The sequence below is a fragment of the Misgurnus anguillicaudatus genome, chromosome 8, assembly GCF_027580225.2.
Source record: "Misgurnus anguillicaudatus chromosome 8, ASM2758022v2, whole genome shotgun sequence".
NCBI classification, from domain to species: Eukaryota; Metazoa; Chordata; class Actinopteri; order Cypriniformes; family Cobitidae; genus Misgurnus; species Misgurnus anguillicaudatus.
The window spans coordinates 6991363-7016741 of NC_073344.2; the positions used below are offsets into that span (position 1 = coordinate 6991363).

A 25379-nucleotide genomic window follows, 5' to 3' on the forward strand; every position below is an offset into this window, starting at 1 on the left:
TCATGAGTTGCAGGAAGTAAAACTGCATCAAATGTCTGTGTTGGCAATCGGTGCGTAATTGCATATAATGCAGATGACACAAACATGTAGTGAATCATAATTGATCCAGAGATAGTGAAATACTGTTTTGTGTGTGTTGCTTTCTTGTGACTCGCTCCGCCCGCGGTACCCCTCGAGGGGGTCTGGTTTATTCAGAAAGAATCGGTATAGCTAATCTTTATAAATCTGATAAAACTAAAGACCTTTTGAATATATGAAGGATGTAATACTACTCTATAGGTACTCAATGTTAACACGAGATAAGCAGAAAGTGTGTTATGTGAGCTAAAACCATATAGTGCAGTGTGGATACTGGACAAATAACCAAAACAACCAATCCAATCAACACACATTTTCTTTAGAAATAAATAAATCTAGTTCTTAACATAACTGTTCTGCTCAATACCTTGTCTGTATCTCCTGGGATTTTAAAACCATTTCCTTTTTACTGCTATTTATGGATGTTATGTGGAAGACACTTTAGTAAATTGATTGAAATGATTAGAATGAGCACTCAGTTCCACTGCAGGAAACATTATAGTTGACAATGTGGGAAAATGCAGGTCAGTTTGACTCGGAAGAAAGATTACTGTAGGCCCTCTCAGTCTCCAAACAATCTCCATTACTTGGTCTCTGAAGCCCAAATCGAGCCTAGAAAGCCAAAGTACTGTAATAGTTTGGACAAACACACACCGTGTCCAGCTAAAATCATAAGAATTTAATTGTGCTTAAGTTTGGCTATATTTGGCCAGATTTACTGTTGGTCAAAACATTAATCAAATAATGGATTATGCTTTAGTTTATTTTCGCCAAACCTGTTATTTTCATGCTTTTGAGCCCTTTTGAAGTTTGAAGAAGAAACAAAAAAGCCATTATGGGTTTGTACGACAACATTAAAATTTTTGCATTATCTAACCTTTTAAAGCGTCCACAAAACACTAGCTGTTTCTGCATATCTGATGTTTATTTGGAGTACCTATAGAGTAGTACATCCTTCATATCTCAGAAGAGTCTTTGGTTTTATCAGATTTATAAAAGACAGATTAGCTTTACAGAGTCTTTCCGATAACGTATGGAAAAAATTTGGAAGAAAGAGTTACGAGCTGCGGGAGGAGCGAGTCCGAGTCAACACTCTATACAACACTGACTGGATAACTTATAATTCACTACATGTTCGTGTCGTTTATATAATATGCACTTGCGCGCCTGTTTCCAACATAACACAGAAGTTACTTACCGCATGCAACTTATGACCTGGTTGGGACTTTTCAATGAAATAAAAAACAAACACATACGCAAAACACATACCCCAGATAAACAAATTATATACATTGTTTCAATAATTCTGGCTTTCTTCTCCTTACATCCAAAAACAAACTTCTTCTTTCGTGCCATTGTTGAGTTTGATATAAAATAAAACTGTCGCGTGAAGTGATTCCTGTTTTCACATATAGTTCATTTTAAAAGAACCAAACCCAGTTCACTTAAAGTGAACCAGAAAAGGAACTAGCTGAATGTGACCTCAGTCCTTTTGGTGTTCACAATATAGTGGACTCAAAAGAGGACCCAGTCCTTTTTTTGGTCCTCTTCGGTACTGAAGTGATCTCAGACCTTTTCTTGTTCACATCACAACTTCATAAGAACTCAGATCCCAGCTTTCTGTGCAGCAGTTGATTTTGATACAATGTCCAAATGACATGCAAAGCGGACCGGGACCTCATTGATTTCACATATCAAAAAGAAATCGAACCACAAAAGAACCCAAAAGCGTCCTTTTAGGGGGGTCTGAGATCACTTGGTTTGTTTACATATACACCCTGAACTGATCTGAGAGCGTTTGGAGGGCTCAAACGAACTAGGTGTGAAAACACCCTAAGCGTCCTCGGTTCTCATTTTCCCGCTGATTGACGCGTAGGCATGGTTTTCCGGGGGAAGTGCCCATAAAAAAGTTATACGTATGGCTTTACCCTGAAACGTCAGCTGGACCCGTAATCGAAATAAACTTTCCGAAACTTGTACGAACCCTGGCGAAGTGCATTCGGCACAGAAATACTTGGTAACACGTCCAACTGCTTTTTTGACACATTGCCTATGTTTAGCATGAGAAATCCAAATCATTAACAACTTAAACTGTGTTATTAAGTCAGAATGCATGAAATACCGTTGAACCCCCCCCCCCCCCCACCCCTTAAGTTTAGACATAGGCACGGAGGACTGCAAAGGGTGACCCGCTAAACACCTGTATTTACAGTCCTGGGTGTATGGGAGTTTGTCTGCACCCTTTTTATTTTGTCCTGAGGCCCATACATTTTAGCGTCGCATTTTGAGATAGAAGCATGTCAAACTAAAGATATTTTATATAATCCTCTCTACCCTATGAGATTGCAGTCCTCATTACTGTTATGTACATTATGTACAGTATGTGTTTGCATCCAGCCTCCATAATACCTCTCGTTTGATGCCATTTCCAGGTCATATGAAAGGCCATGTCTCAAACTCACCGACTAAGAGCACTGAAAGACACCATCAATAAAAAAACCAAAAGCCTTTGAGACAGACGATTGTAATCTTCCTCAGAAAAGGGCACAGAGTAATGAGAAAATACCACTGACTGGGAAAGATCACACACACACACTTCTTGTACACACACATTAGAGCCTACCTTAGATTTATTTCAGTGTCCGTCATCCCGATAGTCAGGATCACAAAAATTTCGTCATAACTATTAAATGTCATTTCATATTTTGGTGATAAGAAATTTAATAGCTTCTGTTATAGTTCACATTTTCAGCACTGCAACCACTACATGTTCAACACCACATGAAGCAGATGAATGAATGTTTTGTCTTTGGGTATGCATGATGTCATTCTGTAATCCCGATTGGTGCTTCAGAAATTACACACGTCCCCTTTAAGGTGGTTTAACGTCACACAGCCAGACGTTTTTGCATCATCCTCCCCATTATGCTCCAGATTAAGGCTTAACAGACCTTGACACAAAAGCATAGAGGAGATCTTTTGCCCTGGAGATTTGTGTAATAGCATTTCTGAATGACTTCTTCCAAAGTCTGTGTGACATAGTGATTTCATTGACAAATCAGTCTCTATTTTTCTCTGTCAAACTTTTTTTTGTGTGCACACAAAATGCCAGAGCCACAATAAATATCTCCATATACAGATGACTCTTCGTCGAGAGAAAGTGGGTAAAGTCACAGATGAATTTGCTTGGCAGATCGCTCAGTGACCTGTAGTGTCTGTCCTCCAGCATCATTTCTTATGCCTGGCCCATAAAGCCATCCCACAATCAACCTGGGAGCACCTAAATCAATCTGCAACGGAGTCACGTCAGTGGGAAAATAATTGTGCAGCAAAAATAGCACTTTCCCCAAACCCTGTCTCCTGAATCTCCTGACACACACATCAAACAGACAGCTTTAACAAGAGCAGAACTGCACGAGCTCGCGGGGCAGATAATGAATGTCGCTGTATACAGTACATGAGTGCTTCGTTGTGCATGCATGTGCATAATGAGCAAGAGTGCACAGGTAAACACATATACAAGTACAAAAGAAAGTAGTATATGTGTGTGGCTAAACCAAAGTCATGCCTTTCCTAATGACAATCCTACACTTGCTTTCAATAATGTCAGTGAGTTTTGACAATGCATACTGTTGATCTTAATTCAAATGGGCATTTGCATGTCCTGTACATCTATGCATGTATTTAAAGTGTACATTTATCATCAATATGTTTCCTGGGTATCGAATGACCTTTGCCCTGCTCTACCAATTGAGCAACAGGTGTTATTTTTTCCATTGAACACAAAAGTAAAGCATTTTTAGGAATCCTTACTTAAAGAGCACCTATTGTCAGATTCACATTTTTACATTTCCTTTGGTGTGTAAGTGTGTCTAAGTACATGTTAAAGCAACACTATGAAGTTTTTTTTACCTTTAAATAATGTCTCTAAAATTAATTCTGTGATAGAACAACTTTTAACTGGACAAATTGTACTGTTGCTGCACTGTTGCGCTTTTCAACCACATGGGGGAGTTGTAAGTCATTTTTACATGGAAACTACATAGTGTTGCTTTAACTATATGCAAAAGGTACAGAGGCATTCTCACCAATTACAATGTACGGATTAGCTGGCCAATCAGGGACACATAGCTTTTCAAATAGCTACAAAAATGTACGGTATGTAGAAAATAATGTGTTATTTAACCATAATCTATAGGGCCCTATAATTTCCGCGATCACGGAATCGCGGAATTGGCTAATTAACACGGAATCTAGTATTAACGCAGAATTTTGCGGAATTTTACATATTTTGAATAAAATTATGTTTTTGTGTGGGAGACGAAGGTATGTCTGGGGGGTTTCAGACCCCCTCCAAAACACTGAAACCATGGCGAAGTGGCTCTCCGCGACTCTGCTTTCGTCAGCGAAAAAATTAAGAAATTCGACGCTAAGCACTTCGTTCCAAGCAGGTCTCACATGACTTTTATGTGATATTTTGGAAGTTTTGTCAACACTCTGTTCACGGTGAGCGCAAAGATACATGCACTCTCTCTCATCCACGTCTGTCTCACTGTACCTCTCTCACGTGCACGCGCTCACGCATCTGTCCGAAGTGCGAACACAAATCCTCATGTTTTTGTTCAGTTTTATGCATTTCAAGCGAGCTGAGGCAAACTAACTATCCCTCGCATTTAAAATATAATCATCTGCATCATGGCGCCGCTCTCTGTCTCTCTTTCGCTCGTATGTGCAAAGAGCTACGTACTCATGCTGTCCTCAGTCAGATCACTATCCTGTGTATGTTTGTAAAGTTATATGCATTTCAAGCGATTGTTAATAAAATATGGATCGTGTTCCGCTGGATTGATGTGTTTAAGGCACTTCTGAAGGCACCACTGCTTTGACACCTTGTTGTAGCCTCCTGCAACAACACTAAACAATGCATTGAATTGAGTTGTGTGTGTGCCCGCGCGCGTGTGCGTGTGTAAATGCATCTTTTATAGTCATTAAGTAATCCTGTTATCCAGTTTTTCCCCAAATCATTTACATTTTTATCATTGACATTGAGGCACACTCTTTTTATGACTAAAATAAACTTAAAGGGTAAAAAATATAATTGCCAAAAATTAAAACGGATAAAACGGAATTTGCAAAAATTAAAACGGAGAAAATGGAATTTGGGAAAAAATTAAACGGAATTTGGGAAAAAATTAAACGGATTTTATAGGGCCCTAAATCTATGCAAACACATTGTATTATACCAAATACATAAAAGAACATTGTTTTTAGCGATGAAATAGGTGAACTTTAACATATTATTGGACGTCTCTCATAGTGACCACGGCTATATCAAGCTCCAAAATGGAAAGCATATAGACCGTTTCATCGGGCGCACGTGCGGTGACTCGATAAGCGTCTGATACCGACATTTACTTCCGGTTTCTGTTTGTTTAATGGTCTGACTAGTTGCTGAAATGGAACTCTTCAACAAATACCTTGTCGAAAATAACAAATGTTTTGGGTTCCTATGTAATCTATGTGTTGTTTATTATACTTGTTATATAAATAAACTACTTTAAAAGTCCTTTGTTGTTATTTATTCTTCGCAAAGTGTACCGGAAGTTACGTGATGACCGCGAATGCTGCGTGTTTATGTTGTTACTGCTGAAACCGTCTATAAAAAGCATATACTGTATCATTAAAACAGTCCATACAATGTGTAATAACCTACATTTCAGTCTGTTCCTCACACACACAATGATCTGTTATGTTTTTAAAAGAATTTAGAGCACACTGTATAGACATTTATAAAAAAAGTGCTTTTATGATGTTTTGGAGCTTGTTCGCTTTTTTGGATACTATGCATTGGAATAAATATAATGACCAAATATGCATTTGGGAGTGAACTACAAGCATAAAGAACATGTTATATCACCATCATATATATAACAATACATCTAAAAGAGTCATGTAACTAAATGGCCTACATGAATATATTACAGTATATGATAAATGTGGGACTGTTGTGTTACCAGGGGCAGATGCTCACAAATGTATATATGGTTTATTAATGCTTAGATGCACAGAAGACTGCTTTATTTGACTCTCAATGCTGCCCTCCACTGGCGTAAAGTACAACAACAACTACTCAGTCTGTATTTGAATGATATCCAAAGGTAAACATTATCATATACAGTGAAGAAGAGAGCGGGTGCACCAAAAACAATTTATCACTATGTTTACCTACACATGTGTGCGTTAGTCTCTTTTGACATTCGGTAAGGTCCCATAGGGGCATCATATTTTCATGTCACTTAAAAACTTACTGACAGACAAACAAACTGAATGATAAATTAAAACCAGCTGTTGCAGTGTTGACAACCTCACCCAAACAGATTCCACTCTCCTCTAGGCAACAACAAAATTGAGCATCTGGATTGTAAATCATCCAAACTAGAAGCCAATTATTTAATTTCTCAGTGCAGCAATTGTGATTTCCATAATGTTGTGGTATATGTAATGCACAGATGCTCAGGCATGCAATATCATAAAAGCCATTTGCTACTTTGTAGACACTTTATATCTTACGACTCAAAATGGAATTTCACACTTAAGTAAATTTGCTGTCTTAGGTTTAGCAGACTAGGTTTTTTAACCACACTGTAAAACATCTTTTTACACTTGAAGATTAACTAAACACATGGTCAGAGCCTGACTCCACCCACTGGCAATATTTGAAAAATGCAAGAAAAGTGGGTAGACCCCTACGGAGATTGAGGGGGCAAACTGAGCTCATACCAAGGGTGTGGTGAGATCGTAACAAGGCGTGGTGAGCATGAACCTGCTTACGTCACGTCATAATAAAATATAACTGCAGTAACCAACATTCAACCTGAAGAGGGCAGCACTCACATGTTTTTACACCATATATTGTAGCATTGAAACACTTTATACTGAAATGTCAAAAAAGTTCAATGAACAGCACTAATAAAGCCACATTCTTACAGATCATTAACTATAAAAAGTTGGTTAAGGGTTTAGTCATTGGCTATAACATAAAGTAGAAATAATTTAATGAAAATAAATACATTTGCTTAGTTCAATAGAAAAGAGAAAAAACATGACATTACTTTTACCACCTGTGATCTAGTGTAAACCCTATTCATCAGTGTCAGAAATTATTATTAATCTATTAATAAAGGACAGTATTTTATCTTTAGAAAACTAGAAACATGTATATCAATACATACATTTAAGACCATCATAAAAAATTTGGTGTTTTTGATTTAAATGATTTTTGCATGATTGTATGTATTTACTCTGTTGTGTTTATGTATGGCTGCTACCTTGTATGTAGCATTTTAATATGTTGTTTATGTATGGTTGCTACCTTGGCCAGGTCTCACTTATAAAAAACATTTTTAATTTCAATGAGACTTCCTGGTAAAATAAAGGTAAAACAAATTATATTACCACTCTTATAAAAAATCACGATAATTTAGACGAAAATTTTGATGTCTTATTTTGTTCATTTGAAATATTTTTTTTTTCTAGGAAAACATTCCAGGATTTTTCTCAATTTAATTGACTTTATTTGACCTCAACAGTTTACAGTTTGAATACAGCTCCAAACAATCCGCAAAACTATTGTCATTTCGGCAAGAAAAATATAAAATATGCACTTTTAAACCACATCATCTCATTTTGCGCGACCTTACGTATTGTGTACGCACATCGAAAGGTCACGCATGACGTATGCGAAACTAAACAACCACCCCAGTGTTTACAAGTGTGGAGAAATAGGAGCGTTCCGACGTTGTTATATGTGAAATTATACTAATTAATGTCTTTGTGTCCGTTTAAAATGGTCCGCAAATGTGTGTTTCACATATGTGACACGTTACCTTTCAACGTGCTTACCCAATAAAAAAGTTGTGGTTAAAAGTGCATATTTTTATTTTTATTTCCGAAAATGACAATCGTTTCGCTAGATAATTCCCTTATTCCTCGTTTGGGATCGTTTAGAGCTCTTTGAAGCTGTGTTAAAACAGCATATTTAAGTGTTGGGGTTCAATAAAGTCTGTAAAATTGAGAAAAATCCTGAAGTGTTTTCTGCAAAAAAACTTAATTTTCTCTCAACTAAATAGAAATAAAGACATAAACAACTTGGATGACATAGGGGTGAGTTATTGAACAGGATTTTAATTTTATAAAAGTGGAATATTCCTTTAATAGTGTATATTTTCATCCATGAATGCTTTCATTTATTCATTTCAGGAATAAATGTTACATCCGAGTATTATAAAAGGCACGTTTTGCTTAATTTATTTCCCTGCCTCAGTTAAATGGATGAACCTAAAGGAAATGAATAGACTGAACTCACCAATCAGAGTCCACAGGTGTGATGTCAATGCGAGGGGTGATGAAGGGCAGGGTGGTCGGTCTCGCTATGAACTCTTCATCTGGACTGCGTGATCTCTCCATCTGCCTCCATGACAAAGGAGGCAACTGCAGGTTACCAGACAAACGACGACACCTCCGGCGTAGGTCCAACCCTAATGTGCAACCTGAAGACGTGAAAGATTCACTAAGTCTGCAGTCTGGAGGCTCCTTGCTGTCCTGGAGCTAGAGAGAGAAAGCAGAAAAAATGGTGTTCGTATGAGTCTACAGAATATTTGAATAACTAAAATGGCAAGTTGCATCAGCAAATCAAGCTTTGGTTAGTTAGCTGGTAGATGTCATAATTATTTTCTATTATTTTCTAGTTATTTCTTTATTCATTGACAGCCATTAAATGTATCTGTATGTTATGACAAAATGCAAGGTTTTACAAGTTACAAGCAAAACACACAAATATGTCAATATAATATGATAAATATATTTTTGATTATATTTTGATGGATGTCTAGCAAACGATTCACAATTATTTTTAGGAAAAGTATTGAAACTGAAATGGATTTTCCATCTGCTGCTTTTGATGTAAAATCAATATTCCCTACTGAAGAGTTTGCCATTGTATTCATTCTTGTACGTGCCATTAGCCAATCAGAATAACCATGATTTTTTACCCTTCACTTTGATTTGTCACATGGCATTTACATGTGATTGCCTTAAAAACGCATGTGTTTAGAACTGACTGTAAATACAGAGTTGCCTTTGGAATAAGACACACAGTAAATCTCACACCAAATGACAAAACATAATTCAATATAAAATGAATAAAAGATACCAAGCTTCTTAAAGGCAGGGTGCACGATTTTTGAGAAACGCTTTGGAAAAGGGAGTCGGGCCGAGCACCAAAACACACTTGTAACCAAATAGCAGTAAGGGGCGTGTCTCGACATCGTTGCCTGGGTTACGTATGTGTGGGGCGGGTCTATCAAAAGAAGGTCCAGATTCTATTGGGGTAAGGTGATTTAAAATGTCAACATTGGCTTTCAGAGATTTTTTTTTTGCTTTGCATCAGCATGGACTTTGATTGGTTATTATGTTCATGCCAAAGCAAAACAACTGCCAGTGAGATGAATAGCATAATAAAATACTTTTTTTTACAGTTTTATAGACCACTATTGAGTGGATAAGAGATAGCTTTGTATTAGATTTACACACCACTAGAGGGCGCCAATCCCTTTCCATCAGGGCAACCGAAAAACAGAAATATCAGACAAAATCTGTAGTCTTACTGACTAGTTACAATAATAAAGAAAAAGAAAAAATACCATATAAATAAAAAAATTAAATACATATTAGATTCAAGATTTGTGACAATGGACCATGGTCATAATTTGCACAGGCATATTTGTAGCAATAGCAAACAATACATGGGTCAATATTATCTATTTTTATGTCAAAAATTATTAGAATATTAAGTGAAGATCATTAAGATATTTTGTATATTTCCTACTGTTAATATATAAAAAATTTATGAAAATGCTATATTCATCATTAGCAATACGTGTAATATGTTAGTAATACGTGTTGCTAAAGATTTCATTTGGACAACTTTAAAGGCGATTTTCTCAATATTTCGAATTTTTGCACCCTCAGATTCCAGATTTTTAAATAGTTGTATTAAATAGCTGCCAAATATTGTTCAATCCTAACAAACACATCAATGGAGAGCTGTTTATTTATTCAGCTTCATATTCTGCTATTTCATATAAATCTCAAATTTAAAAAATTTGACCCTTACGACTGGTGATCCTGGGTCACATTTGTGCAGAATACAAAAACAGGGCCAATTATATATGAATAATCTTAATCATTTAGGACCCAACCTGATGCCTATAGCTGTGCATTAGAAATTTCATTAAGCCTAAAACAAATCCAGACATTCAACCAGCAAACTGAAATGCTGAATATCACACAAAATATTCTTATATTGGCTCAGATACTAGTTTTTGTATCACCGTATATGAAACTTTATATTTAGGTGTGATGTGCATATTCTTTTGCATATATGTAGTGCTGCTACAAGATTTTTATATAAAAAATGTATATAGGTGCAGGGCAAAGATTAATCACAACTAATCGCATACACAATAAAAGTTATTTTTTTTGCATAATAAATGTGCAGTGTGTGTAATTATTTTGCATATATAAACACACACACACACACACATTCATGTATGTGTTTAAGAAACATTTACATGTGTATATACAAAAAAACGGGGGGGGGGGGGGGGGGGATTGACCCAACTTGGGTTGGGTTGTAACACAACGTTGGGTTAAATATGGACTACCCAATGTTTGGTTAGTGAGTTTAAAGCTATACAAAATTTTTAAATGTAGCTTCTTATTTTTGTGAAATTTTGATGGTTTAAATTGCATTTTTATTTAAATTTTTATATATTCTTTATTATATTTTTATATATTCAATATTATATATAAATAAATAAAAAATAAATAATAATGTTGTTACAGACCTATTATCATCTACTGTACATAATGTCTGTTGTTAATAAAAATGTAGTGTTAATATGAGTAGCGCATATATATTAAAAATGTGCAGATTATGAACAGTAGATAATAGGTCTGTAACAACATTTAATTCTAACAATCACATACAAAAACATGAAACATGTAAACTCCTGAAGACACCCAGAATTTAAATAAACCCAGAAAATGTTTACATTTGACCCAACACTGGTTTAAAACAACCCAGCATAGGTCTAATTACAACTCAACATATTGGGATTGTCCCTTTTCACTGCAAAAAGTGACTTTCTAACTTAGTATTTTTGTCTTGTTTTCAGTAGAAATATCTAAAAATTCTTAAATCAAGATTTATTTTCTTGATAAGCAAAATGACCTACGAAAATAATACTAGTTTTTAGACAAAAATTTGTGCTTAAAACAAGCAAAAATATCTGCCAATGGGGTGAGAAAATTTTACTTGAATTAAGTGTTTAATAAAAAAGAAATCTTATTTCACAATTTTTTTTCTCACCCCATTGGCATATAATTTTGCTTGTTTTAAGGACAGTTTCACTTATATTGTATATTATTTGTCTTAAAACTAGACTTATTTACTTAGGTCATTTTGCTCATCAAGAAAAAGCATCTTAATTTAAGAATTTTTTGATATTTCTACTGAAAACCAGACAAAAATACTAAGTAAGAAAGTCATTTTTTGCAGTGTTCAAGCCTACACTGGGTTGAAAATAACCCAGGATTTTTTAGAAAGTGTATATACTGTATGAACAAAATATAATAAATAAATCTTTATTGCCAGAAACGACACACATTGACATACACATGTGTCAAACAGTGGTAGGTAGTAAGAGCAAGATGTGCAAGCTTGGGAGAAGAACTCGCCAACAACTGATACTAAAGCTGAGAAGTTGTCTTCAGAGATGAAGAGTTACAGTACATTTCTGCTTTATCTGTCAGGGACCACAACAACAACAAAACAACCGAACAGAGCTTCATGTGAAAAGAAACACTGAGGACATGAGCTGGTAAAAACCTCCTTCAACAGTCAGATGCAAAGTTCTAGATTGTAAGACAAGAAAAACACGCCTACACTGTCCTATATAAACAGGATTTTTCTTCACGGCTTTGACAAACAGCGTCTAATGTTCCTTGAACCTTTAACAGGGGCCGTCACAAATGAAAGGCCAAAATGTAATGGTGTGCTTGGCAATATTTGCTATGAATGTAGGGAACAATTTGCCATCCTTCGCATCACATACGAGATTGTGTGGATGAGTCATGCCGAAAGCCATTTACAATATTTACAATAAACCTGACAGGAACAGAGATTTTTCACCACAGAAAGGTTAAAATTTCTTAAAGGATTAGTCAATTTTGCATTAAAACTGTTAAGTATTGGGGTCCATTAAAGTCCATTAAAATTAGAAAAATCCTGGAATGTTTTCTTTAAAAAACATAATTTTTTCTCGACTGAACAAAAAAAGACATCAACATTTTGGATGACATGGTGGTGAGGTCCAGCTGACATTTCAGGGGTTTTCTATACGTATCACTTCTTTATATGGGCACTTCTCTCGGAAATCCCCGCCCACCCGTCAATCAGCTGGAGACGCTACAACTTGCAAACATCTTATCACGCCACACAGCTTTGTTTAATTTCAAAACTCAACAATGGCACGAAAGAAGAATTGTGTTTTTGGATGTAAGGAGAAGAAATCCAGCCTTATGAAAACAATGGATATATAGTTTATTTTCCGGGGTAGCAGCGGAGTTTTGCGTGTGTGTTTGATGCGCTGGATTTTCAAAACCGGGTCATGAGTTGCATGCAGTAAGTAAGACTTCTGTCTTATGTTGGAAATAGGCGCATGCATATTATATAAATGACACGAACATGTAGTGAATCATAAGTTAAACAGTGTTGTATAGTGTTGCATGACTCGTACTCGCTCCACCCGCGGTAGTAACTCCTCCTTCATTTTTCGTACGTTATCGGAAAGATTCTGTAAAGCTAATCTTTCTTTTATAAATCTGATTAAACTAAAGACTTTTCGGAGATATAAAGGATGTCATACTACTCTATAGGTACTCCGGATTAACATCAGAAATACAGAAACAGCATGTGTTACGTGAGCTTTAACGCACATATACGGTAAGGACAATTATAGAAGCTTTGGTATGTTGTCCCATCCTTTAAGAATATTCCCATTCTAACTGAATGAAGCTGAATTTCCAATCCTCTATTTTCCACAGAATAAAAAACAACATATGGCTTTGGAAAAACATGAGAGTAAATGAAGGCAGAATTTCAATTTTAAAGACACGATTTATTTGAGCATGTTTCTTCTCACAAAACATCTTCACTGCTGGAGGTGACTTGTACAATGATTGATGTCACACAGGGCTTAAACAAAAAACAAACAAAAAAACTCAGACAGAAGACAAAGATTGTGCAGAAGATGTCATCTCTGAGCTCATCATGTCTCAGCGTCCTTCGAAGGTTGCTTTTTGTCAGGTTCTTTAATTTGTTCCTCGTAAGACACATAATCACTATAATTTAATTCTTGCTTTTAGATGTAATGGTTACTTTTCTGTAACAAGACCTGGAATAATAAACACTGATGGTGCACGAGGCTGACAAATGCAACCTCCAGAAAACGCTGCCTTCAAAATGAGATCGCTCTGACTGATCCAAACGTTTCCTAAGAAGACTGGCCCACCTCTGATGGAAGAAATCAACCAGACGAGGAGTGACCGAGGTGACCTCCCGAGATTCCCCGTTCTCGGGAAACTCTTTGCGGTCAGCTCACCACCAGCGACTGCAGTCACCTGAGACCTTGTCCTTTTTTTATTCATTAGACTAATGCAGCTTCTCTCTGAGTCATAAAACGGTCCTGTGCTTGGCAGACAACCTTTTCTCCTTCAAACTAAAATTATCCAAAGCAATCAGAGAAAACCCTTTGACCATATGGTTGCTTGACTCTGTTCGACTGTGTTGAATTGAGAAAATCGCCAAAAGAAGTCCTTAGCGAGACATATTACTAACGATAAGTAACTTTTTTATATATTTATGGTAGTAAATATCTTCATGGACATACTAGCTTAAATAAAACCTTAGTATTTAGTGTACACAATAGTTACTCCAATTATCCCAGAGCTGAGGACCATTAAAGGCGCTCTAAGCGAATTGACGCGTTTTAGACCATAAAACATTTTTTGTTACATACAGCAAACATCTCCGCGATCTCTGTAGACAGCTCAGGCCTGACAAACGGCAATATCAACATAGTGGCCAAACCTAGCACAACAAAACATAACAAAGTTTTCCAGCCAATAAACGACAAGAAGGATTTGGGGGTGGGGGTTGGGCGCGTTCATGAAAGCACGGACGGGAGAGGGAGGGGGAGGCGTTAGCTACGCTCCGTTTGTTTGAAAACAGTTCAAACATCAACAGGAAGTGACGTCGCACATTATTCGCTTAGAGAGCCTTTAAAGGTGATAAAGAGAGAGCTGCTACTGTGCTTGACATTCATGTCACTTAAATCAGTAGCTGGATCAGATGAGCGCCAAAACATGATTAGACAAACATCACACATGCGTTTTATCGCACATCCTGCTGCTTACAAGGGAGCTTGTCAAGCATCAGTGTGTGACATTTACCGTCTGCCAGGCAGGGAGCAAAAGCAGGAGCCACAGCAAACAAGAGGGCAGAGAGGAAGGCTAAGCACAAAGGTTGAGAAGATCTGGGGCACTTCGTCTGGATCTGTGCCATCTCATAAAAACCCAACCAATAGTAGAGCAGAAACGCCAGAGATTAAAACACACACTGTTTCAATTACTTTCCACCTGCCTCACAGCTTACAAATTCAGGCTACTGTCTAAAAGCTCTTATTTCTTAGTAGCGATATGTAAAACTTAATCAGGGCAGTGGTAAAACATTATTTAAGCAATATCGCTCGAGTAGGAGTGTGATATAGCTCTATATCATCACGGCTGTGATTAGGCCAGAGGCACGAGGCCGCAGGCCGAGTGCCGGAGGCAATCACAGCCGTGATGATATAGAGCTATATCACACGACTCCGAAAGCGATATTGCTTTTATACAACAGTTCGACGGCACACGTTTGAAAAACGAAAACTAGAAAACAACAACGGAGTTATTTTAAAAGCCTCTTTGTTTGAGAACTACTACAGATTTGAGGGTGGCCAGAATGACAGGTAAAATTTCGGCTGCTTTAAAGCTCATAACAACTCAATGGACGGAAAAGCCGTTACTTTATATTACCGTTTCTTGGTCACAAAGTGTAGTTTTAAGATTAGTTCAGTCGAGAATGTATATGTATTATATTTAAATCTGCAGTCGATTAGTAAAGATAGCGCCTGTTTGAACGTTTGCTTAGTGAGATTCGGTACGAATGAGAACCAAAGCATGAGCGGACGTCAGTGTTCAATCGCCCCGCTGACCACGGCCCTCTCTGGGTTTTATCTCTGACAGGGATTCCCCGGCTCTCATGTTGGCCTTGTTTGTTTATGATGGTCAAAATGAGATCAAATCAGCAGTATTTGGTGTCATGATCAAACTATTACTTGTTTTTTTATTCATATTTAGTGTCTTTTGTGTTGTTATTGTTTTGGCGCGAGGTAAAAGTTAATAAAACTATTTGTATAACGTTACTATTGCGTTCTCATTTATTCTTAACGTGATACGAGCACTCGATTATTATTATTAAACTTTGTTCTTGTCAGTACTATACAAAACGTTTTTTTATAAGTGTCAGAGAGATGTTTTTGCATGCTGCTTATAAATATACCAGTGGCGATATCTCATAACATGTTTTAATAGTCACGTCACGATAAAGTAAATTATCAATGTCCACATTTAAAAGCTGGGGTGCTTACCTGCAGTTCCACGGTGTTTTCGCGTTCTGATAAGAAATATAGCTCCAGAAAAAAACGAGTGTCTATATTCCTCTTTCCAAGTGTTAATCGTCCACACGATGTGACAAGACATTTCTCCCGTTAACTTTAACGTAACATCCAAGAACACTGATCTTTAACGGAATAATAACTTCCGATTCACAGACTGATTTATGAGCTAGTAAACTAATGAGACACACGGAGCGTGATTCAAACCGCGCGTCTGTGTTTTTCCATTCAGAGATGAGCCTGCTTAGGACCTCCATTCACTAGGTGGCGGAATAATACGAAAGGTGAAGCGGTTACAGTGCCGTTATCAGCACAATATCGCATAGCTCTTAGCCAATCAGATTCGAGAACCAGAAAGAACTGTTGTATAATATTAGATCTATGATAGGGTTAATAACAATGCATTCTTTATGTTGGGTTTAGAAACCTCTAGTGACTTATTGGGAACAATGTTTTGTCTGCTGTATTTACAAATAATTAAATCATCCTTATCACTCAAGCATCCTGTTTGCATCTGTGCTGCATGCGCTCGATGTAGCCTGGCGAGTTGCCTTGCCAGCAGTGCACATGCAGACTGACGCCCACTGTCACTGCATAACAACTTGCTGTTTTCAACGTCTCATCTGTGTTTCTTTCAGGGTTCCCACACCTTAGTTAACTTCAAATTCAATGACCTTTCAAGGACTTTTCAGGTCCAATACCCTCACATTCAAGGACTAAATGTGGGGACACATTTCAAGTGAGAGCACGGTTACATTGTGTTACCTTTAAAGATACATTGTTACAGTTCCCTTTCGAGGGAACTTGCGTTGAGTCACTGAAGTGACACTTTGGGGACGCCTCCAAGGTTAAGTGCGTCTGAATGTGTATATCAAATTCAACCAATGGTGAGGCTTAACGACCAAGACAGGGTGACGCGGGGGTCAGGAAGTACATCGCTATCTGAAATATTGCCAAAGACGGGGTTACAAGGACGCAGGAAGTATGGCACGGGAGACGCAGCGCCTCGTTCCCTTCTCAGGTAACAACAGTTACATATGTAACCCGAGACGTTTTCATTTGTCAAACACAACTATGCAAAAAAGCATTTTGGTATGAATCAACATTCGCATACAGAAGATTTAAAGCGAAAAAATTTTCACGTGTGCTTAAAAAGTCTAGAATTTTTATGATATTATCCAACACTACACAGGGAATAATATAGATTTTTTTCCCAGAAAACTTCTTGTATAAAATAGATTCAAGCACTTTCAATGACCTGTATCTATGGATGTATATTTTCAAAAACTTTCAATGGCCTTGAATTTTCCCCCAGATTCACAAAATTTCAAAGATTTCAAGGACCCGTGGGAACCCTGATGTTGTATCGAGGCTAAATATTATGTAGAGTGCGTCATATAGAAATCGCTTCAGTTTGTGTTTATTAACCCAGTGGTTCTCAAACTTTTTCAACGTGCGGCCCCCCTTGTGTATGGCACATTGCTTCGCGGCCCCCCCAAAGAAAATTTATGACAAAAAAACTTCTAAAACTCAACTTTTAATTAAGCAAAACATATTGAATGATACAAAGTAGTACTGTTGGTTAGTAGCCTTATTTTTCTAGGTTTAATTGCACAGAATTCATGATAAATGGTTTTTATTTTATAAAATGTCATATAAAACTGGGGCCCCCCTGGCACCATCTCGCGGCCCCCAGTTTGAGAACCACTGTATTAATCCTTTAGTTGCATTTCATCACGCAGCTATTTCTGTTAGAGGTTTCAGTTAAAAACATTTAATTAATTAAAATTAACTTATTTGAGTTTTTTTATATTTTATTTTTAAGCCTTTTGATTGCCCCGCCCCCAGTTAATTGAGTACTCGTTTTTCAGACCTATGGATTAATCAAAATGAAAAAATGACATACATGCACATCCCTATTACAAACCTAAAGGCATTAAGCAAAAACCCATTTGGTCAGCTTATGGCATCTATTTTGCGATGGAAATGATCAAACATCAAAACGCAACATAGCTCCCACGATGAAAAGAAGCATGCTTGCAAGCCCCGCTCCTTCTATGTTCCTTATGGGGCATTCACACCAGCCACGGTAGAGGCGGCAAAAATGTGCTGTTCCTGCGTAGTTGGACGCTTGAACATTTGAGTTTACGCACTTCATTCGCACGTGAAAGCCGCGAGTGACATTCTAGTCATTCGAGACATTAGCTGTGTCCCAATTCAAGGGCTGTGACCTTCTAAGCATGCGACCTTAAAAGGCGAGCACTCGGTCTTTCAAGGTGGCAGCCTCAGAAGTTCGCGAAGAGAACTGATATGCAATCGGATTTAAAATACGTCCTTAGAAGGTCGCAGACTTTGAATTGGGACACAGTTATTCACACGGAAATTCGCGTCATGGGAGGGGCTTCTGCGACTCCGCTGAGACTCCGCTCGCTTCCTGTAATCACGTCACTACTACAGCAAGGTCCTGATTGGTTAACTCAGCGCAGAAATCTGTCGAAGTTCAGATTTTTCAACTCGCACGTTTCCCGCGGCAACGCTCAATTCGCGCGGAATGCGGCATTTTCACCGCGCGATCCGCGTCATTCGATAGAGAGTTTCTGAGAGCCTGGTCCTCACAGCCCCATCTTTTACAAACCACATCTTTTACAAACACACCTTGAAAGACCAAATAGGCCTGTTGTCAGACTTATTTTGTGTGGTTTGTATCACACTTCCTTTCCAATTTTAATCCATTGTAATTAATGTTAATGACAATATCAATGATATTAATGATATTAGTACTGTGGCGCAGGATGCTTAATCGGGGCTTTGCATTGACGTAACATGTAAATCACTCGCGCAGCCGCTAGTTTGCCGCTAGCACATTTTGAGTTTCCACGCTTCATTCGCGCGTGAAATTCTAGTCATTGAGACATTCATGCGAAAATTCGCGTCTTGGAAGGGGCTTCTGCGACTCCTGTAATCACGTCACTACTGCAAGCTCCTACAGCAAGCTACTGATTGGTTAACGCGGCTTGTTTTTCCGCCAAAGTAAAAATTTTCCAACTCGCGAACAAGATGCGCTAATGAGGCGGAATCACTAAACACCTCATTCGCGCCGCGAAACCTCCAGACGTGCGGCAACGCGTCTTCACATTGACTTATCATTAAAATCACTTGCACCTTACTCCTCTACTGCGGCTGGTCTGAACGCAGCATTAGGGGGCGTGCACACCAACGCTTTTACGCCCGCGGCAGGCGCATGTTTTCAATTCATTTCGATGGAAACTCAGCGTTTTTCAAATAAGCCAGCAGCTAGCGGTTTTCTTCCGCGCTGAGCACCAAGAGTTGAAAGATGTTCAACTTTGGAAGAAAAGCTCCGCTCGTCAATGTCAGTTTTCACACGGCCGCCCAATCACAGTGGAGGAGGGGCGGGACATTACCACAGCTACCGAAGCGCTCATCTGAAGAAAGCTGGCACTCAGCTGAAAAACAGCTGGCATTCGGTGTCCTCAAGGTGTTTTCAGCCGCGTTTAAAAGTTTTGGTGTGTCCAGCCCCTTAGAGTTGCATCTTGTGATGCCTTGAAACTCACCTCATTGGGTGACACAGTAAGAACGCTCCGGCTCTTCCTCATCTTCTGCAAAGTCTTCCTCCAACCGTCCCGTACAGGCCTGCTCCACTGACACTCCTGCAAATACAAAAACACAAACCTGTCAAACGTCATCTTTAAAAGAGAAGAGAAATAATAACATTTTTGTGCTGTTGTTGTAAATTGAAGCTGTACAAATATTGAGTGCTTTAAGCGCAATTCAACACAACAAGAATAAATGGAATAAAAAACAAACTAATCCTAAAAACACATCTACAGGATGAAATATTGAAAATTATAAAGTAAACATTTTGATACCCTAAGTAAACATAAATGAACTCAGCTGTGTGTAGTAGATTGGCTGAGTCTGTCTGCAACCAATGCCAGCGTTTTCTCTTCAGTATTTACGTAGCTGTTTTTAAGGCTCTTGTCAAACCATAAGCCAAATCTGTGCTCGAATCAATATATATGACAGACAGTCCAGCCCGAGGGAACAAGGAAGCTTTAAGCTGTCACTCAAGAGCTGAAGGCCAGAAAGGCGTCACTCTATAACCAGATTCTATTGATTTGACCATCACTTTCTTAACCTGTCTGTTCTAGGTACTCCAAGCAGCCCGTCTATACTGACGTTAACCAAAGAAGGATTTAGATTGCCTGTCAAGTCTAAATGGTAAGTAAGAGTTTATATTTTATCACCACTGTCAGTGAGCCATCGAACTGGGTCAGTAAAAAAGGCGTATAGAAGTCTCTGGCAGCATATGTGTCTTTTGTATGGCGGTTGCTGATCCGTGACAGTTTAGACACAGACAAGTGGGAATTCCAATTTTTTTCCAGTGAGCCTAAAAAAGGATTTTCTACAATGTGAGCACACATTTCACTTTTTGCAAGCCACTTACTTTCCCTTTTCTAACTGAAGACATTTTCACAGCAAGCAAAAATCAATCGTTCATCAACATTTACAATTTACTGGTGAATGTCTTCAAATTTTAAATTATAAAAATGTTTAACAAATCTCTTTCTTTGGTTGTCATGGGAATGGTCCCAGTAAGCATTGCCATAATTTCACAGTGGGGCTGCAGACTGCACACACGTCAGTGCCGTTTACATTGGGGTCCCAAACGAGGCATAAGAGTCTTATCTAGCGAAACGTTTGTCAATTTTGGCAAGAAAAATAAAAAATATGCACTTTTAAACCACAACTTCTTCCTCAGAGAAGAAGACCTCACGTAACACGTCATCACGTCAAGAGGTCACGGATGACGTATCGAAACTACGCCCCAGTGTGGAGAAAGAAGACCGTTCCGACATTGATGTATGTCGAATGATACTAATTAATGTCTTTGTGTCAGTTTATTGTTTAAAATGGTCCGCAAATGTGCGTTTCATATAGGTAACACGTGACCTTTCTACGGCATTACGCAATTACGTGAGGTCGCGCTGGCGCGTCACAGGATCGGAGACAGACGAGAAGTTGTGGTTTAAAAGTGCATTTTTTTTCTTGCCAAAATTGACGATCGTTTAGCTAGATAAGACCCTTATGCCTTGTTTGGGATCGTTTTGAGTCCTTTAAAGCTGCGTTCAAACTGCAATTTTAAACTGGATTAAAACTGTTAAGTGTTGGGGTCCAATAAAGTTCATTAAAATGAGAAAAATCCTGGAATGTTTTCCTTAAACAAAACATAATTTCTTCTCGACTGAACAAAGAAAGACATCAACATTTTGGATGACATGGTGGTGAGTAAATTATCTGGATTTTTTTTTTAAGAAAATGGACTAATCCTTTAAGCAAAGTCAACATTAATGATTTTTTTACATTTATGTATTTATTTTATTTTATGTCATTTATTTTTGGGCTGTGGTTATACATTATAGGAAATTTTTACTGAAAGCCCAAATTTAACCTTGTTTAAGCCTAGATGTCTGAGCTGGACGGCTCGCAGTACATCTTTAAAATGCAACATTGCTTGCTGTGATAAAACTTGAACTCAATCTCATCCAGTTTCCTTAACATAGATATTGTCTTGGAGAAAATCATTTATATAATAATTTAACCCAGTGGATACACCTGCAAAAGCAGACTGTCCAAAAATCCATCATACATTAAAAAAAAGTTTATATTTGACAATCAGGGACTCAGAAATGTCAAGGATTTTATCGAAAAAAATCTTCATTTGTGTTCCAAAGATGAATGAAGCTCTTGCGGGTGTGGAACGTGGAACGACATAAGGGTAATTAAGCTTTATTCTGGAATAAACTATACAGTAGATCAGTCGTACTAGCTAGGGATGCACTGAAATGAAAATTCTTGGCCGAAACCAAAAACCGAAAAAGAGGAAACCAAGGCCGAAAACCGAAACATCGAAAGAAATTATTATGCCAATTATTAGGGTAATTAAGCTTTATTCTGGAGTGAACTATACTGTAGATCAGTCGTACCAGCTAGGGATGCACCGAAATGAAAATTCTTGGCCGAAACCGCAAAAGCGAAAAAGAGGAAACCAAGGCCGAATACCGAAACACCGAAAGAAATTATTATGCCAATCATTAGTACCATTGCATGTATGGCCATCACTGTGTACTAACTTTACTAGGGGTGTGACGGATCACAAAACTCACGCTTCGGATCACATTACAGTTTTTGAGGCACGGATCGGATTATTTTTCGGATCAGCAAAAAGGGGGTTGGAAAAATCTAATAACCAATAAAGAAATTGCAAACATTTATAAAAAAAGAACAAAGTTGCATATTAAGTAAGGTCTGAAATTAGCATTAGGTACAGAAATTGAATTAAATGAATCATAACACTGTCTTTATTGAATAAATTAAATATAATTATTATTCTTTTTAGAGCTACAGAAGTGATTTTCTCTTTGTCTTGGGTTGTTTGATTAACATTAATGACACAGACGTAGGTTAATTGAGGTTACTGTCTCTTTAAGACCAAATAAGCACAGACTGGTTTCTGACACTTAAGATAGAAACAAATGTTTTTATTAAAAAACGAATACTGTGAAGATAATCTTGTTTGTATGTGCCCTGCCCCTGTCAATAACAAAAAAGATTTTATATTCGCTTGCTTTTTGAAACGCGTCTCTCGTATGCACTACTGAGTGCCCTTAAAGGAACAGTATGTGAGAAATGTATATCAATTAATCATAAAATGGCCCTGATATGTCACTAGACATTAAGAAATCATTTTCATTTCAAATACTTATATCACTGACACAACAGTGATCTGGCCAGGATATTGTCATTTAAAAAGTGGAGTTGCAGCCCTCAACTGATATTTATGTTGTCATTTTGTGTATTGGCCACCAGTTGTGTGATTGCAGTACCAGTTTTAGCCACAGGTTTTGTGATTGCAATACCAGTTTTGGCCACAATCCTACATACTGTTCCTTTAAATGCGTGCGCACACAGAGACCGAGGGTGAATCCCAAACAGCGCAGCATAAACAGTCGCACCTTATAAAAACGTTACGTTGTTTTTCATCGCCAAATGTATGTTAAAGCAACACCAAAGAGGTTTTTTTACCTTAAAATAACGTTTCCAAAAAAGTTTCAGTGGTTCATCCACACAAAAGCCCTCTATTGGCCAAAACCGCACTAAAAAAGTTTCCAACCGTCGGGTAGTGGTCCTGTAGTTCGAGTGAAAACTACAAAAACTTGCTTTACGGCAGACCTACAATCCAATCAGAGCCAGCTATGCTGCAGTATTAACGACAGTGGTAATGAACAATTACGCTTCTAACCTGTAGGGGGAGCAAAGAGCCAGAGTTCTTTAGTGTTGCTTTAATGGACAGTATGAGACACATTAGCGCAAATCTAAAGTTCACACATCATGTCGATCGATCGATCACATCTGACACATTTAACCGCATGTGCCTCTGTGCGTACAGAAAGCTGCACCTTTTTGCGATTAAATACATCCACACCGCAGACATGTTGCTTCAGACAAGCACGTGCAGGTCGTGGTTTCTATCATCACAACATTTCGGCCGTATTTTTTCGGTGATAAAAGTCTTTCGTCCGAATATTCGGTGCATCCCTAGTACCAGCACTTTTGGAGTTAAATAGATGTGATCACTATGAACTGTGCTAGCATGGAAAATAACTACGTGATTATACCTTTTCATTTGTGTTCATCAAAAGCAACAGCACATATCGGTTTGAAACAACATGAAAGTAACTAAATAATACCAGCGCTTTAATTTTGTGGTTTACTTTTCCTTTAATTTAAATATTTAGTTTGTCTCCTTATGAAATTTAGTTTGTACCAAAACTTGCTAACTTTCCTACAAAAACAGTACTGCATGAATTGAGGAGTCTATTCTCATTAGAGATTCACATGAATAGTTTATAAAATTTAAAGGGTCCTCTGGGAAAAAGCACAAATCTGGTCCCATTGCTGTCGTTTTGCCGTTCTTCTGTAAAAAAGCTCTGACACCCAGAAAATAATTACTGTATGCAGACTGAATATGACACCAAAAAGATATATATACTCTTAAACAGTTTTTTTTAGTGGTTAAACACAGTTAGCTACAGAAAATTAGCATGAAGAAGAACTACAGAAGTCGCTGAAAGTTGTTTTATACAATTTTCCAAGAATTGATCTTTAGATTGCATTCATGCATTTGGCCGATGCTTTTATCCACAGTGCATTAGAGGTATACATTTTATGTGTGTTTCCAGGGAATCAGACCCATGGGACTCTACCAGCTGAGCTACATGAACTCACAGGCTAACAACAATGTTTATTCATGCATCACACCATATTCATATACCCCGGCACAAACAAAAAGCATTTTTATTAAACAAAATTTTTTTTGTTCTGAAAAATAAAAGCACACTGACAATAGTACAGTATTAAATTAAAATAAGACCAATAGAAAACAGTACCGTATATGTGAGGTGCCAAATCTCTTGGAAAATTGTGATTTGTTTTTCTGAAGAATAATAGGCGATAGCACATTTACATAAAGTAGCCTAAAGCCCTGGGTATATACTGTTTTGCATAGTCGAATGCATAGCCTTGCAAGGCATAGTTCATTTGACTCATAAACGTGCGCTAACGCTTAACGCATGCGCATTGCAACAAATTGCAATACCTCTTGTGACTTACATACTACATACTCTTTTATACATTACACCTGCGCATACAGTATGCGTGCACTTTTCTAATGAGATTCACTGTACATTAACTCTCGCATACATTATACTTCTGCCTTAAAGGAACACTCCACTTTTTTTGAAAATATGCTAATTTTCCAGCTCCCCTAAAGTTAAACATTTGAGTTTTACCGTTTTGGAATCCATACAGCCGATCTCCGCTTCTGGCCGTACCACTTTTAGCATAGCTTAGCATAATTCATTGAATCTGATTAGACCATTAGCATTGCGCTCAAAAATGACCAAAGAGTTTAAATATTTTTTCCTATTTAAAACTTGACTCTTCTGTAATTACATTGTGTATTAAGATCGACGGAAAATTAAAAGTTGCAATTTTCTAGGCAGATGCGGCTCATTCCGCCTTAATTAATCAAGGAACTTTGCTTCTGTACCATAGATGCAGCAGTCATAATGATATTAAGCAGCACCTGAAAATAGTCCACAGTTAGGTAACTTTCAATGTGACCGGCACTAAGTTTGTATATTTGCAGAGCTGAGGACTATTCTCCGGTGCTGCATAATATCATTACGCCTTCTGCACCCATGGTACGGCAGCAAAGTTCCTTGATTATTACGGCGGAATGAGAGTGAAAGTTCCTAGCCATATTGGCCTAGAACAGGGATGGGCAACTTCGGTCCTGGATGGCCGGTGCCCTCAGAGTTTAGCTCCAACCATAATTAAACACACCTGAAGCAGCCAATTAAGGTCTTACTAGGCATATAG

At 37.7% G+C, this 25379-nt stretch overlaps 1 protein-coding gene across 2 annotated transcripts in view; it reads right to left on the reverse strand.

Annotated features, from left to right (window-relative positions):
* The window catches only part of pde4ba (phosphodiesterase 4B, cAMP-specific a), a 204887-nt gene that overhangs the window by 145075 nt on the left and 34433 nt on the right, over positions 1-25379 (reverse strand). For both annotated transcript variants that reach the window (XM_055214348.2, XM_055214349.2), the window contains exons 2-3: positions 19490-19585; positions 8444-8685 (exon numbers count right to left, since the gene is read on the reverse strand). In XM_055214348.2, the coding sequence (XP_055070323.2) occupies positions 8444-8685; positions 19490-19531 (284 nt within the window). In that variant the 5' untranslated portion in view covers positions 19532-19585. The remainder of the gene's footprint in view (positions 1-8443; positions 8686-19489; positions 19586-25379) is intronic.